General features: G+C 53.9%; 2 protein-coding genes and 1 long non-coding RNA gene across 6 annotated transcripts in view; 1 reads left to right on the forward strand and 2 right to left on the reverse strand.

Moving 5' to 3' along the window:
- Window positions 1-6,013: 6,013 nt before the first annotated feature.
- On the reverse strand, window positions 6,014-7,717 carry POU3F3 (POU class 3 homeobox 3). Its single transcript, XM_041756654.1, has one exon. The coding sequence runs from the start codon at window positions 7,620-7,622 to the stop codon at window positions 6,123-6,125; it is 1,500 nt and encodes a 499-aa protein (XP_041612588.1). The 5' UTR covers window positions 7,623-7,717; the 3' UTR covers window positions 6,014-6,122.
- Window positions 7,718-7,790: 73 nt separating this feature from the next.
- LOC121491744 lies at window positions 7,791-9,401 on the reverse strand. The gene is made up of 4 exons (XM_041756936.1): window positions 9,360-9,401; window positions 9,100-9,256; window positions 8,694-9,001; window positions 7,791-8,551 (listed from the first exon to the last, which is right to left on the reverse strand). Exons 1-4 carry the CDS (start codon window positions 9,399-9,401, stop codon window positions 8,210-8,212), a joined length of 849 nt encoding a protein of 282 aa, XP_041612870.1. The 3' UTR covers window positions 7,791-8,209.
- A 2,508-nt stretch (window positions 9,402-11,909) lies between these two features.
- The window catches only part of LOC121491299, a 106,462-nt gene continuing 105,542 nt past the window's right edge, over window positions 11,910-12,829 (forward strand). For all 4 annotated transcript variants that reach the window (XR_005987924.1, XR_005987926.1, XR_005987927.1 and 1 more), the window contains exon 1: window positions 11,910-12,015. This is a non-coding gene — a long non-coding RNA (uncharacterized LOC121491299). The remainder of the gene's footprint in view (window positions 12,016-12,829) is intronic.

Raw genomic sequence — 12,829 nt, forward strand, 5'->3', positions numbered from 1 at the left:
AAGCCGTTATTTTTTTACATCGCTTTTAGGAAGATAGATGAACAAAACATCGCGTTTCAAGCCATTTTGATCTGTAATTAAATGGCAGGATCGGTTTGTATTCTCCTACGGCTTTTACAGAAGTTGCAGTGATCCAAAGTCGGGTTGCTGTGTCAGAGTGGCATTTTATTAATGAGAATACAAAAAGCTTGCATATTCTTAGGCCTGCTTGAATTTAGTTGCTAAGCAACCGGTGTATGGTAATTCATCCGCGAAATTTAAATCTTTGAGAAAGGATCGTGCGTTTTGCTGAATGGTCGCCACGAGGAAAACAACTTGTGGGACTGGCAGCAGCTGTTAGGGCCGGGCCGCCGGCCGGGCCGGGCCGGGCAGGGAGAGGCCACCCCGCCGCGACCGCCACCGCCCCGCCTCGGTGCCCGGCCGGCCCTGCGTCCCGGGGAGAGGCTGGGTTGCCGCCGCCCGCTGCCCCGGCGCTGTCCTGCTCCGCTCCTCGGGTCCCCATGGCACTCGAGGCAGGCCCTGCACCTGAGCAAGCCATCTGCATCCCTGGGGCTGGAGAGTCCAGGCCGCGAATATCTGCAGCCCCCTCCCCTCCCCGGCACCCAGGCGCGCGCGCGCGCGCACACGCGCGCGCACAGACACAGACACACAAACACACACTAGCGCGCACACCGGGCGGCCGCAAGAATGCCAGTTGCCCTCTTCCCAGACCCCTCTGAGGTCACTTCCAGAGCCAACTCTTCCTCGAGGAAGACCCGACTCGTAAGACTCATAAAGAACGCAGCCCACAGCTCTCCAGAAGGCCAGGCGGCCGCCGCTGGCCGGCAGTGACATCATAGGCTCCTGCTAGCCACGCTCGCGCCCACATTTTAGGATACAGGAACAAACACGGATGTGAAATCAAGAATGAAAGAGAGAGTAATCTAATTAATAGGCCATGAGCCAGGCTAACAAAATCAAAGAATCTGATTACACAAGTACCCCTCTTGCTATCTCCGCTCCCCCACCCCCACCCAGGTCTCCCAGCCTCTGCACTATTTCCTTTCCTAGACTGGAAAGTTCAGGCAAACCCAGAGCCCTCTGATTTCCTTACTGAAATCAAGATCAAGCCCACGGTGGGGCTCCTGCAGTCGGGAGGTCACGTGGGTGACCTTCAGGCCCTCGGAACAACAGCCGCCCTGAGGAACTGAGATGACCAAGTGACCTACAGAACTCTGAAAGCTGGAGAGGTGGCCCCCACACCTCTGACGCGCCTCACTCTTACCAACATCAGCAACAGCAACACCTGTACTGATTGCTCATGCTGTCAGTAAGAGGACTAGCAGAGAAAGGTTCTTCACTCACAGCCATTTCAAGGACTATTTTTAAAAAGCAAACATAACACAACTCTTTTTTTTTTCCAATCACCTTGCTTCTGAGTCACTGAGAGCCTCCAAGTCTTAACTCTCAACACCTTTCCCCCAGCATAGATGTCTGAGCACAGCCAGGTATTAGGTTTTTATCACCGATACATAGCATCTGTTCTAATCAGTCCAGTCAGCCACGTGCATTTCATGAAAGAAGAGAATTCTTTCATTTCTATCCTTCTGCCTTGAAAAAAACCAGGTCCACCTCCTAAATAATTAATTTCAAGTCTGCATCCAGTGCCAATACTTGTTGCATCCATTTTAGAGTTTGATTAATTACCCTGGAACTTGGGCAAACTAAACTCCATGTGGAGAGAATGTTTCTTCCTTCAATTTAGTTCTGAAAGCTACAAGTTATTGATGGCTCTGACTCTATTTACATACAAATTGGTGCAAATATGCCCATATCTTAAAATGCATTTTGTATAAATATATAAAAGTGTCATTTTTGATTTAGCTTGAAGAGGTTGATCATTTATTACAAAAATAAACGAATAAATACAACAATATATTGTTGCTTCCAACAGGATAAATACTTTACAAATATATAATTTAAAAAACAAATTTAATTGTTAAAATTATTTAAAATATTACACTTATCGATAAAACTATCAATAGTATATACTGCATTTAATATTAGAACCAATTATTCTCTGAATGTTGAAAACCGTTCATACAAAACAGATTATGAGCATGGTAATAAGCAAACACTGGAGGCTACAGGGAAGCAGAGGGAATCTCTAAGATCAATAACGAACAGTTCTATTTTGGAACAAAGAAGTAGTCCTTGGCTAAGTACTTAAAAAAAAAAAAAAAAAGGCAGAGCAACAACAGCAAAGTGACTATTTTAAATACACCTTGAATGATTTATCGCCCAGACTTGCAGGGGAAGATGGTTGGGTGAATGAGGTGACAGGGGCTTGGACGACTGATCAGGAAGCCACAGGACACTGCAAACTATAAATGGGCCCAGCTCGGGATTAGCCAGATTGATGGAACAGAACTTTGTCACTTTCCTTTGGGTTGGAAGGGGAGGAGGGGGTGGATTGAAATGGAGGAAACAAATGGGCACTTTACGAAGCACAAGACACTTGCGCTGCAAAGGAACACAATGACCAAATTCATTAAAAAGATCTGGTGATATATAACAATATTTTCATTATTTACATGTGTAACAATATAAGCCTTAGCACAAAACCTCTCAGTTATAGCTGCCCTCTTTTGTTTTTCAACCATGAATTTCATTTTGTAAATACATTCAAAGGGTTGATTTTTAAAAAAAAAATATGGAGTGCAAGCACCAGCTCACTTTTAAAAATGCAAAATGATGAAATAAAATGGGCTTTCTTTCCCATCTTCTCCAGTGAAAAGTTACTCTGCTACCCCTAAATCTGGGCTTCTTCCAAAGTAATCAGCAAAGGTTGCTTTTTAGTAGAAAACAGTGTGAAATCTAATGTTAGTTCTTTTGTCGTCAGCCAAATCAAGTAAGCAAATACCTCCTAAAATTTTAAATAGACCCATTCTCTGTCTAATCAACCACTGCCATTCCTGTAGGGAAAATAGGATTTCATCTCACGTGCCAGTAGTATCCACCATATAAAAACCACCACACCCAATCCTCAGCTTTCTCATAAGGCCTTCTTTGCTTGCCCCTGTAGACCTTCAAAAAAATGATGAAGCTTGTCCCCACCCCCGGCCCCCACTCCAGGTTGTAAATCTGCTGGGCAGAGAGATTACAATAGCAAGAGAAATAGGAAACAAGAAGGCAAAGAAAAGTAAATTGTGGTTTCTTGTTTTCATTTTTTCCTTCTCTCTGTTTAATAAATATGGCCTTTTTCAGATTTCACAAATCAAAATGATTGTGATTTTTAGTACGATTTGGTGTTTAAAATAATGCAACCCAATACATGGCCATCTGGCTGGGCTTGATTTATGAAAGTGACACAGGGTCTGTCTAGAAGAAATGACTGTTCCTTGTTGATCTCACAGTTTTCCGGATTTTTTAACCCCTGCATCGATGTCAGAGGAAGAGAGAGGAAGATGAGAGAAGGTAGAAAGTGTGACAGCTAAATGAGATTAAATTAATCCATAAAATCATTGCTTTATCACTCCCAAATACTTTTTTTTAAGTACAATACGAAAGGACTCTACTGAGCAGAGCTTTTTGCATCTGTAGTACTCACAACCTGAGGCATTATACTTTCATTTTCCCACATTGTAAATATTGATACATTAACTTGATAAATGTGACCGCTCTGCAGGGTGTATCTAGAGTGATCAAAAAAAACAAAACAAAAACAAAAACAAAAACCAATAGTAAAAAAAAAAACAAACCAAAACAACTCAAAGCCCCAGCACCAGTAAAGAAGATATGGAATCATACTGGGGAAAGACCGGAACATAGAAATGTAGAATAGAATCTTAAGTCTGAGCTGGTCATCACACTGAGGGTAATGTAGTGTGTGGCCCAGCATCAGGATTTCAGAACTGCATTCTTTCAGCACAAGAAAAACAAACAAAACAAAACAAAACACCAGAACAGCTTAATAATTTAAACTGAATTGCATATAGTTATTAATGGGCAGTAATTAATACAAAAATATTTTATAGACTTGACAGCTATTCTTTACAAGTATTAGTCTTCAGAAAAAGAGGAAAGAAACTTAGCAGTATGGCGAGGTTGACGGGAAGGGAAAGAGAGGCTAAACTTAGGGGGGAAGCTCTGTATTAACCATTAATAACCAGGTGGCACATTTTTTACTGGTGATGTAGTCCAATCTTCTGGTAAAGATGATAAAGGACACAGGTATCTCCAAGAAAAGGACTAGTCTTTAGGCAATCTCACCTATAAACACACTAAAAACACCCACTGAAACCAAGGGAGAGAATAATGTTGTGAGCTTTATGGATTAACAAGGAGTGACAACTCTGTTAAAGTACTAGCACTTTCTGTCATGACTGTCCTTTACTCTATATTTCCAAATATACCTTAGGTGGAGCAGACTCTCCTTCCTCAGTGCTATCATTTAAGGATTGGCATTAGTAAAAAAATATTTTCTAAAGAACTCTTGTCTTCCCACATAGCGTTTATGCATCAGACACAGACTATTTCATTCTAACAAATTTATTTTCTCGATCAGCTCTTACGGAATCACTACTCAAATTAAATTACAATCAAATGATCACATCAAAAGATACCCTTACTACCTAGCAACTGTCCATATTTTCATTTCATTTTGATTTGTGCTCGTCTGAAAAAAACACGTAATACAAGATCTGGGGAAAAATAAATTACCGTTTTGCAGCAGTTCATAAGTATTCTGAATAAAATATTAAAAGAAGTCATTTAATGAAAATATAAAGCAAATATTTTTAGATCAACAACGGATCTAACAATTCTATATTGCCGTCTTTTGAAAAGTCTGTTTATTAAAACCTACCAAAAACACTGCTTGGAAATGGCAGTATTATATAATCACATCCACAGCACCCATTCAATCAAAGTTGGCAACGGATTGAGGAGAGAAGTCCAGAGAAGTGCATCGGCTGGTGCTCAGTCCTTCTAAATCTCTTTATCTGAGTCAGTCCAGAAATAAAAAATAAAAAATATTAATAAAAAAAATATTAGCGGTGGAATCTTTAGGCCTCATCCACCCGAGTGACCGCCGTTAAAGCCGGGGTTGGTGGCAGGGCCTCGCTCCGCGCCCAGTCCGCCCGCCCTGCCCGACTTGGCCTGCCGGGCCCTCTCCCACTCCTCGGAGGACATCCCTTCCTCCCTCGCCCATCCCTCTGCTCTTTCGTGATGCTCTATTTCCAAGGTTACTTTGAGGATACTTTGACTTTTGGCTTTGCTATTCAGTCTGTTAATTTCAGAAGCTGTGAATATTTCCTTTTTATTTATTTTTTATTTCCTGAAGACCGTTCTTTGTGTTCTCCTTCCCATTTCATAGTCAATTTGTCCCCAAATGACTTTAACATGGCCAAGAAAACACAGGGCCCCGGAGCACAGAGTCCACCCCTGATTTAAACCCGGTGCCTCTGCTTTCTTTCAGGTCGCTCCCAGGAAAGAAAGTTTCGATAGATCACTTTAGGCAGCCCTTTGGAGGGGGTAGTGAAAAGGAGAGAGGAGTGCTGTTTTTTTTTTCTTTTTTCTTTTCTTTTTTTAAGAGGAGAGGACGAGGCAGGTGCTGGGTGCTGTCCACCGTTGCCGTGTAGGACTTCCTAGGGTGGGAAAACCCTCGCGAGTGCAGTTTCGGTGCGCTAGGCATCTTCACCCTTCTTGAGAAAGAAAAAGAGAAACAAAAAGGAAACACCACCACAGTATAAACGAGATCTCATGATCGCCTCCTTTCTCTCTTGCGGTTTTGTGTGTTACATATACGCATATAAAACAGTCTGGGTATTTGTCACGCTTTTGCTTTGTGTCGCCCCTCCTTCCTCGGACTGCAGCAACGTCTCCTTGGCCCGCGTCTCTCTCCCGTTTCCCTCCGAGGGCGGGCGTGCTCGTCTCTGGGCGGAGGGGAGGGCGGCGGCGCGGCCCGGGCCCGGAGCGGCCCCGGGGTGGGGTCTGCGCGGCTGCGGCTGCGGCGGCGGCGGCGGCGGCGGCGGCGGCGGGGTGGGTGGCGGTGCAGGCGGCTGCGGCTGCGGCGGCGGCGGCGGCGGCGGCGGCGGCGGGGGCGGCGGGGGGCGGCCCTCGGAGCGCGGCGCCCCTCGCCCTCACTGCACGCTCGTCTGCAGCCCGTGGTGCGGCGGCGGCGTGTCTGCGCTCACGGTGCCCACCTGCGAGTACACGTCGTCGGGCGTCTGCTGTTGGATGCCGGGCGGCGTCATGCGCTTCTCCTTCTGGCGCCGGTTGCAGAACCACACCCGCACCACCTCCTTCTCGAGCTGCAGGCTGTCGGCCAGGTTGGTGATCTCCTGCGCCGAGGGCTTGGGGCACTTGAGGAAGTGGCTCTCGAGCGCGCCCTTGACGCTCACCTCGATGGAGGTCCGCTTCTTGCGCTTGCGGCCCTGCGCCGCGATCTTGTCGATGCTCGTGGGGCTGCCGGTGCTCGAGTCCGCCTCCTCCAGCCACTTGTTCAGCAGCGGCTTGAGCTTGCACATGTTCTTGAAGCTCAGCTGCAGGGCCTCGAAGCGGCAGATGGTGGTCTGCGAGAACACGTTGCCGTACAGCGTGCCCAGCGCCAGCCCCACGTCGGCCTGCGTGAAGCCCAGCTTGATGCGCCGCTGCTTGAACTGCTTGGCGAACTGCTCCAGGTCGTCCGACGTCGGCGTGTCCTCGTCCGAGTGCGGGTCGTGGCTGTTGAGTCCGGGCCCCGCGCCGCCGCCGCCGTGGTGCGGGGGGCCCTGCGCGTGGTGCGGGTGCGGCGGGTGCGGGTGCGCGTGGTGGTGGTGGTGGTGGTGGTGCTCGGCCAGCTCGGGCGTGTCCCCGCGCACCAGCCCCGGGTGCACCAGGCTCTGGGCGCCGCCGCCCGCGCCGCCGCCGCCGCCGCCCGGGCCCGGGGGCGCGCTCAGCATGCCGTTCACCGTGAAGCCCCCGGGCTGCGAGTACAGCAGGCTCTGGGGCGGCGGCTGCTGGCCCCCGGCCATGGACGGGAGGTGCGCGGCGGCGGCGGCGGCGGCGGCGGCGGCGGCGGCTGCGGCGGCGGCGCCCCAGCCCCCCGGGTGGCCCTGGTGCGGGGGCGGCGGCGGCGGCCCGAGGTGCGGCGGCCCGCGGTGGTGCAGCGCGGTGCCCGCGTGCAGGTCGTCGCGCCCGGAGCCGCCCTTCACGTCGGGGCCCTGCGGCGGCGGCGGCGGCGGCGGCTGCGGCGGCTGCTGGGGGCTGCCGGCCATGCCCACGGCGCTGCCGGACCACGGCGAGCTCGCCTCCACGGCGGCGGCGGCGGCGGCGGCGGCGGCGGCGGCGGCGTGGGGCAGGGCCGTGACCCACTGGTGCGCGTGGCTCAGCATATGGCCGCCGTTGCTGGCGGCCATGGCCCCCTGCATGAAGTCGCTCTGGACCATCTTGACGGAGGCCGGGTCCCCCCGGTAGGCGCCCGAGGTCACGGCGGCGCTGCCGGGCTGCATGCCGCCCCCGCCGCCGCCCGCGCCGCCGCCGCCGCCGCCCCCGCCGCCGCCCCCGCCGCCGCCGGCTCCCGCCGCGTCCGAGTGCACGATGGAGCCGGCCGCCAGCAGGCTGTTCCCCGGCAGGTAGGGGTTAGAAGCCGCCGTGGCCATGCCGCTCCGCTCCCGCCACCCCACCGCCGCCACCACCGCCGCCGCCGCAGCAGCAGCCGCGGCCGCCGCCGCCGCCGCCGCCGCGCCCCCCCGCCTCCCGCCGCCTCCTCCTCCCCCCCCCCCCGCCTCCCCCCCCTCCTCCCCCGCCCCCGCCCCGGGCCCCGGCCGGCCCCGCCGCCTGCGCCGCCGCCGCCGCCTCCTCCGCCGCCTCCGCCCCCGCCGCCGCCGCCGCCGCCGCGGCCCCCGGCTGCAGCTGCAAGGCCGCTCGGCAGGGCGCGGGGGTCGCCGGCCGGCCTCGGTCAGCAGCAGCAGCAGCAGCAGCAGCAGCAGCAGCAGCAGGAGCAGCGCTCCGGGGAGGGGGGCTCGCCTCTCGGGGCGCGCTCCGTGGCCGCCCCCGTCAGGGGGGGTCGTGGCCGCCCCCCAGCCCCGGCGCGTTCCGCTCGCTCCAGCGGGGCTCGCCGGGCGGGGCGCGGGCCTGCGCTCCGGGCTCTGCGGCGGGGCGCGCCGGCTCCCGCGGCTCCCCGCGGCTCCCGCGGCTCCCGCGGCTCCCGCTATCCTCGGCCCGGGCGCGGGGCTCAGTCCACCTGCTAAGCGGAGGTTTCACGGGAGACAACAAAGAAAGCGGCCGCTCCTTTCTTCCTCGACCAGACCGCGGGGGCCCAGCAGCCGGAGCGCTCCTCGCCTCGCCCGCTCGCTGCTCTCCTCCTCAGGAACACATTTCTCTCGTTTTCCTCCGGAGTAGCAAAACTTTTTGTCGTCCTTGAAGGCGTGGTGATGCTGGCTGCTCGCGTGTGCGGAGAGGAGAGGCTGGCTCCTGCTCTCCTCCTCCTCCTCTGGTCCTTGCGTTTCAAGTTTTGCTCTGTCCTAGGAAAACTTCTTGCGATGGTGCATTTCTCTGAAGTTGCTATTGCCGGAGCTCTTGGTTGCCTCTGAAACAAGAGTCCTCTTTCATTCTCCTCGCAACAGTCACAGTCTGATGCGACATCTTTCCTTTTGGGCAGAAATTAGGAAACAAATATAACAAGGAAGAAAATTGAACAGGAGAAAAATGAGGTCGAATGGCTCTGTTACCTTGTTGCTGGCGGTTGGGGCTGGTGTTTTATTTTTTTCCCAGCAGTTGTCTGGAGGAGGAGGAGGAAGAAGAGTGCATTGGTGGAGGTGGAGGTGTGTGTGTGCATATAGGGGATCCTTGATACACAACCCACTCCAGTGGGCACGTTGCACGGCTCGCAGGGTGCACCGACGGCGCTGGCGCTGGCCGAGCCGGAGCGGAGTTGCAGCGGGAGCTCGCTCTGCGCCCTCGTTCGCGCTCTCGCTCCCTCGCTCACTTTCCCTCTCCCTCCCTCTCTCTCTCCCTCTCTCCCTCTCTCTCTCTCTCTCTCACTCCCTCTCCCTCGCTCGCCCGCCCGCTCTCGCCGGGATCTGACAGTTCGCTCTCTGTCCCTCCCTCTCTGAGCAGGGACTGTCGAATGTTTACCCTCCGCCGCGAGCGCGCACCCACCACCACACTTTCCCAAATACAAGGAAGTCGAGCACCAGGGCCCCCGCTGATTGGCTACCCGCTGGGTGATTGGCAGGCCCGGAATGACTGGCTCAGGGCGCGCGGCCCCCCTTCCGGCCGTTCCGATTGGTTGCTTTTTAATTTAGGCAGAGCGTCGTAGAAGCTGGAAATCTGTCGTCCCCCCGCCCCCCGCCCCCCGCCCCGCGCCCCCGCCCGGCCTCCCTCCCCCTCGCCACTTTCTCCTCTCCGCCCCTCCCCCGCCACCCCCTCCGCCACATCTTAACTCTTAGCGTCCGGCCGAGGGGTTGGCGTTCTCTCCGCGGCTCCCGGCGTTCGCTACCAGTCTGAGAAGCGGGGATGAAAGGGGAGAGGAGAGGAGGGGAGGGGAGAGGACGGGGAGGGAGGGAGGGAAGGGGGGAGGGGGAGGGGGAGGGGGGGTTAGGACCAGGAGGGAAATGAAGAGAGGAGAGAGAGGAGAGAGGAAAGAGGAAAAAAAAAAAAAAAAAAAAAAAAGCATGAAAAATAGCCACCTACCCACTTCACCTAGTGCTGCGTCGCGTGGCCGCCCGCCCCGCCCCACCCCCACCCGAGGTTTGTAGAGCGCGCGGCGCGGATGCACCCTTCACGCTAATACCTATAGGCAGACGGATCCCCAGTGGATTCAAAGTTTCCCCCTTCCTTCGCCCGCCGGCCCCCGCCTCTGCCTCGGCGGGGGTGGAAAGGGAGAGCTCGCCTCGCCGAGGGCTCGGGTCGCGGCCGCGCTCCCTGGAAATCCGCCACCGCAACTTTCCGCAGCCGCCGCGCGCCGGCGGCGGCCCCCTTTGTTTAAGTTCTCGGATGCCATCATCTGGGAAACCTGCAGCCCAGGACCTGCGCGGTGCCCGCGCGTGCGAGACGGACCGCTCGCCGCCGCGGCTCGCTCGCTCCCCACCCCCCTGCCTCCGCGCTCTCCCTCCCTCCTCTCTCCCCCCTCCGCTGGGATTCGAGCGAGTAGCGAGCGTGTCCTTGTGTGTTTGGAGGGTGCCGGCCAGCGGAGCCCTGCGATGTATTTGAAAAGCAATCAGCTCGACCTTTCCCCATAGATCCATCGTAAGTGTATTCCGCCCCACTGGCTCCAGGAATTCCCATTGCAGCGGGAGCCGGCCTAGAGGACCAGGACCAGGATCCACTAGCCTAGCCGCGCCCTCCACCGTTTATATTGTGCGTGTGTGTGCATATGTGTGTGTATGTATGTGTGTATATATATATATATTTATTTTTTCTCCTCTGTGGTTATTAGTGGGGTTTTGCCTGCTCGCTATTCTTAGACACAGTGGTGCTTTTTCTTTCTTTTCTGTTTTCAGATGGCTTTGCGTAGTGGATGGGCTGGAGGCGACAAACGCATTCTCAGCCCCAGCCCGGCTGAAAGAGTTAAGGGGGACGGGAGGGGGCGCGCGCAGGGTAGGCGGGAGAAGCGGGGGTGGGGGGACGCGGCCAAGCGGAAACGCTGCACAGAGGAACCTCAGCGAACCAAGAAAAAAGAGAAAGTGGCAACGAAAACAAGGGCAAATTGAACCCTCCTCGGGGATTTCCAATGAACTAACCCAACTCGGACATTCAATAAATGCAAGGTTCCTAATGAGTGTGCGTGGGCGTGCAGCCCGCACCCCGGCCGCGGGTGCGCCCGCCCCGCGCCCGCCCCGCGCCCGCCCCAGCCCGCCGCCCCAGCCCGCTCCTGCAGCCGGCAGTCCTGAGCTCCAGCGGCCCCGGAGGTAGATGCGGAGCCGCCGGGGTGCTCCGGGTAGCCCGCGGACCCCGCCGCCCGCTCCCGATGAATAATTCCTCCGGCTGGACGCAGTTAGGTGAACTCAATTTAAGCCAGAGCCCAGCCGCAAGCTACGCCTTTGCGTGATCTCAAGATTAACGGTAGACGCGTAGGATTTATGTAGGATCTGGTCCAGCTCCTGCTTGCCGGCTGAGAGATACCGCCGTTAGGTAGGTTTTTAGCAAAGCCATTATTGCTAAGGTGCAGCTCTGAGAGGCAGCCGTAACCAAACCCCAAACAGAACGGATTTTTTTTTTTCCCTCGACGTCCCCCTAAGGTTCCTTTTTATATTTATGTATGTGTATATGTATATAGAAAAGATGGAACACAGATTTCATTGAATAAATCTGAGATCTCCAGGTGCAGACGTTTGAATAGTCGGTGCCAGCACCCCGTGTTTTCCTTTCCTGCCGATTTTGCTTGGATCCGGCTCAAAAACCGAGAGAGTCTCGTGGTTTTGTTTACACTGAATGGGGAGGATAGGAACAGAGCCATGGGGCCGCCTTTCATTAATATACAGTGAGGATTTTGTCTAAATTACTGCTATGAATTTCACAGTACACGCTTTCAAAAGCAGTCTCAGGTGGCCTGATGAAACGTGATAGCGCCTCTGCAAACAGATCCACTTTCTTTCTTTTCAAGGAGGGTGTGTGTGCGCGTATGGGAAGCCCCCCAAAACGCTGTGCTCCTCGATAACAGAAATACAGTTCTGTTCCGAGGTCTGTCCTCCCCCCTCTCCGCGTACTTAGTTCTCGAGTAGCTCCCCAGCCTCCCCCCACCCAGCCCCACCCCATCCGCCCCCTCCCTTTGCCTAGTGTGATTGTTTTGTCTGGAAAAAAAAAAAAATCCAAAGTATATAACAAGGGGAGAACAGTTAGTGCTGATTTTCATTTGCATACATTTTCATATATTTTGGTGAAAATAATAGACTGGTGGAGAGCTGGGTTTAGAGGAGTCAGTGTAAAGGGAAGACTAAGGATGCATCGGTTCTGGGGAGTTGAGAATATGCCTTCCCCCCCCCAGGCACCTTTAAAAAAATAATAAAACATCTTCTTTTATTTTAAAATCTAAGCCGGGAAGTTTGCTCGGTAAGTCCTTTTTCATTTTCTTTACCTGCTTTCTCCCTTTTTCCCCCCTCCTTTCCGGTTTATTTATGCTCTTGTAGGTTTGGGAGCTTATTTTCATTGCTTGGGACAAGAGAGGGTTCACAGAGCAACTGTTTTGAAGGAAGGAAGGGAAAGTGTGCTGGGGGAGAGTAAAAAAACCCAACCCTGCTAAAATATTACATAAAAAGATGGACTCACTCCAAAGCTCCCCACAGTGAGGCATTTCACTTTTTTGGGGTGGGGGAGGAGAGTGCTATTAATTTTAATTGTTGATTGTGAGGTGGGGGGAAGCCCTAGAAAAATGATTATAAAGCACGCAGTATTATACATATTTCTTTTTTTTTTCCTAGAGAATCATAACTAGAGGGGAAGACACCCCCTTTCTGTAGCCAGAACTGATGTGGTGACCCGTGTGTGCTTGTCTGGGATTGCAGTGTGAGGGGGGGGGGGATTCCTGCTGGGAGCAGGGGGGTGGGGTGGGCTTGGCAAAGGAAGGGCTGAGCGACCGCAGTGGAAGGAAGCAGGGGAGGAAGAGGAGGCAGGAAGTCAGTGCACCCCTGGTTAATGCGGAGTCTGGGGAGCAGCCTTAGTTCCTGCCTCCCAGCTCGGGAGTGAAAGTCCATCAGAAAAGAGGGTGATCAATCAAAACTAACCAGGACATCCTACACTTTATTCCCAAAGGACGTTGGAGCTTTATTATTGAAAACTAGATTTTTACTTTGTTGTCCATTTTGACAGCCGGTCTTGCCCCCCCCCACCCTACCCCCCACCGCCACTGTCCCTGGGTTTTGTAAAA

Source organism: Vulpes lagopus, chromosome 5 (genome assembly GCF_018345385.1).
Source record: "Vulpes lagopus strain Blue_001 chromosome 5, ASM1834538v1, whole genome shotgun sequence".
Lineage (NCBI taxonomy): Eukaryota > Metazoa > Chordata > Mammalia > Carnivora > Canidae > Vulpes > Vulpes lagopus.

What these genes read in the sequence shown, in the direction of transcription:
- POU3F3 (XM_041756654.1), bottom strand. Translation starts at nt 7,622, where the DNA reads ATGGCCACGGCGGCTTCTAACCCCTACCTGCCGGGGAACAGCCTGCTG.
- LOC121491744 (XM_041756936.1), bottom strand. Translation starts at nt 9,401, where the DNA reads ATGTGGCGGAGGGGGTGGCGGGGGAGGGGCGGAGAGGAGAAA. An exon ending in GGAGGGGCGGAGAGGAGAAA is followed by an intron (nt 9,257 to 9,359) that starts GTGGCGAGGGGG and finishes TAAATTAAAAAG; the next exon opens with CAACCAATCGGAACGGCCGG. An exon ending in CCCCAACCGCCAGCAACAAG is followed by an intron (nt 8,552 to 8,693) that starts GTAACAGAGCCA and finishes CTCTTGTTTCAG; the next exon opens with AGGCAACCAAGAGCTCCGGC.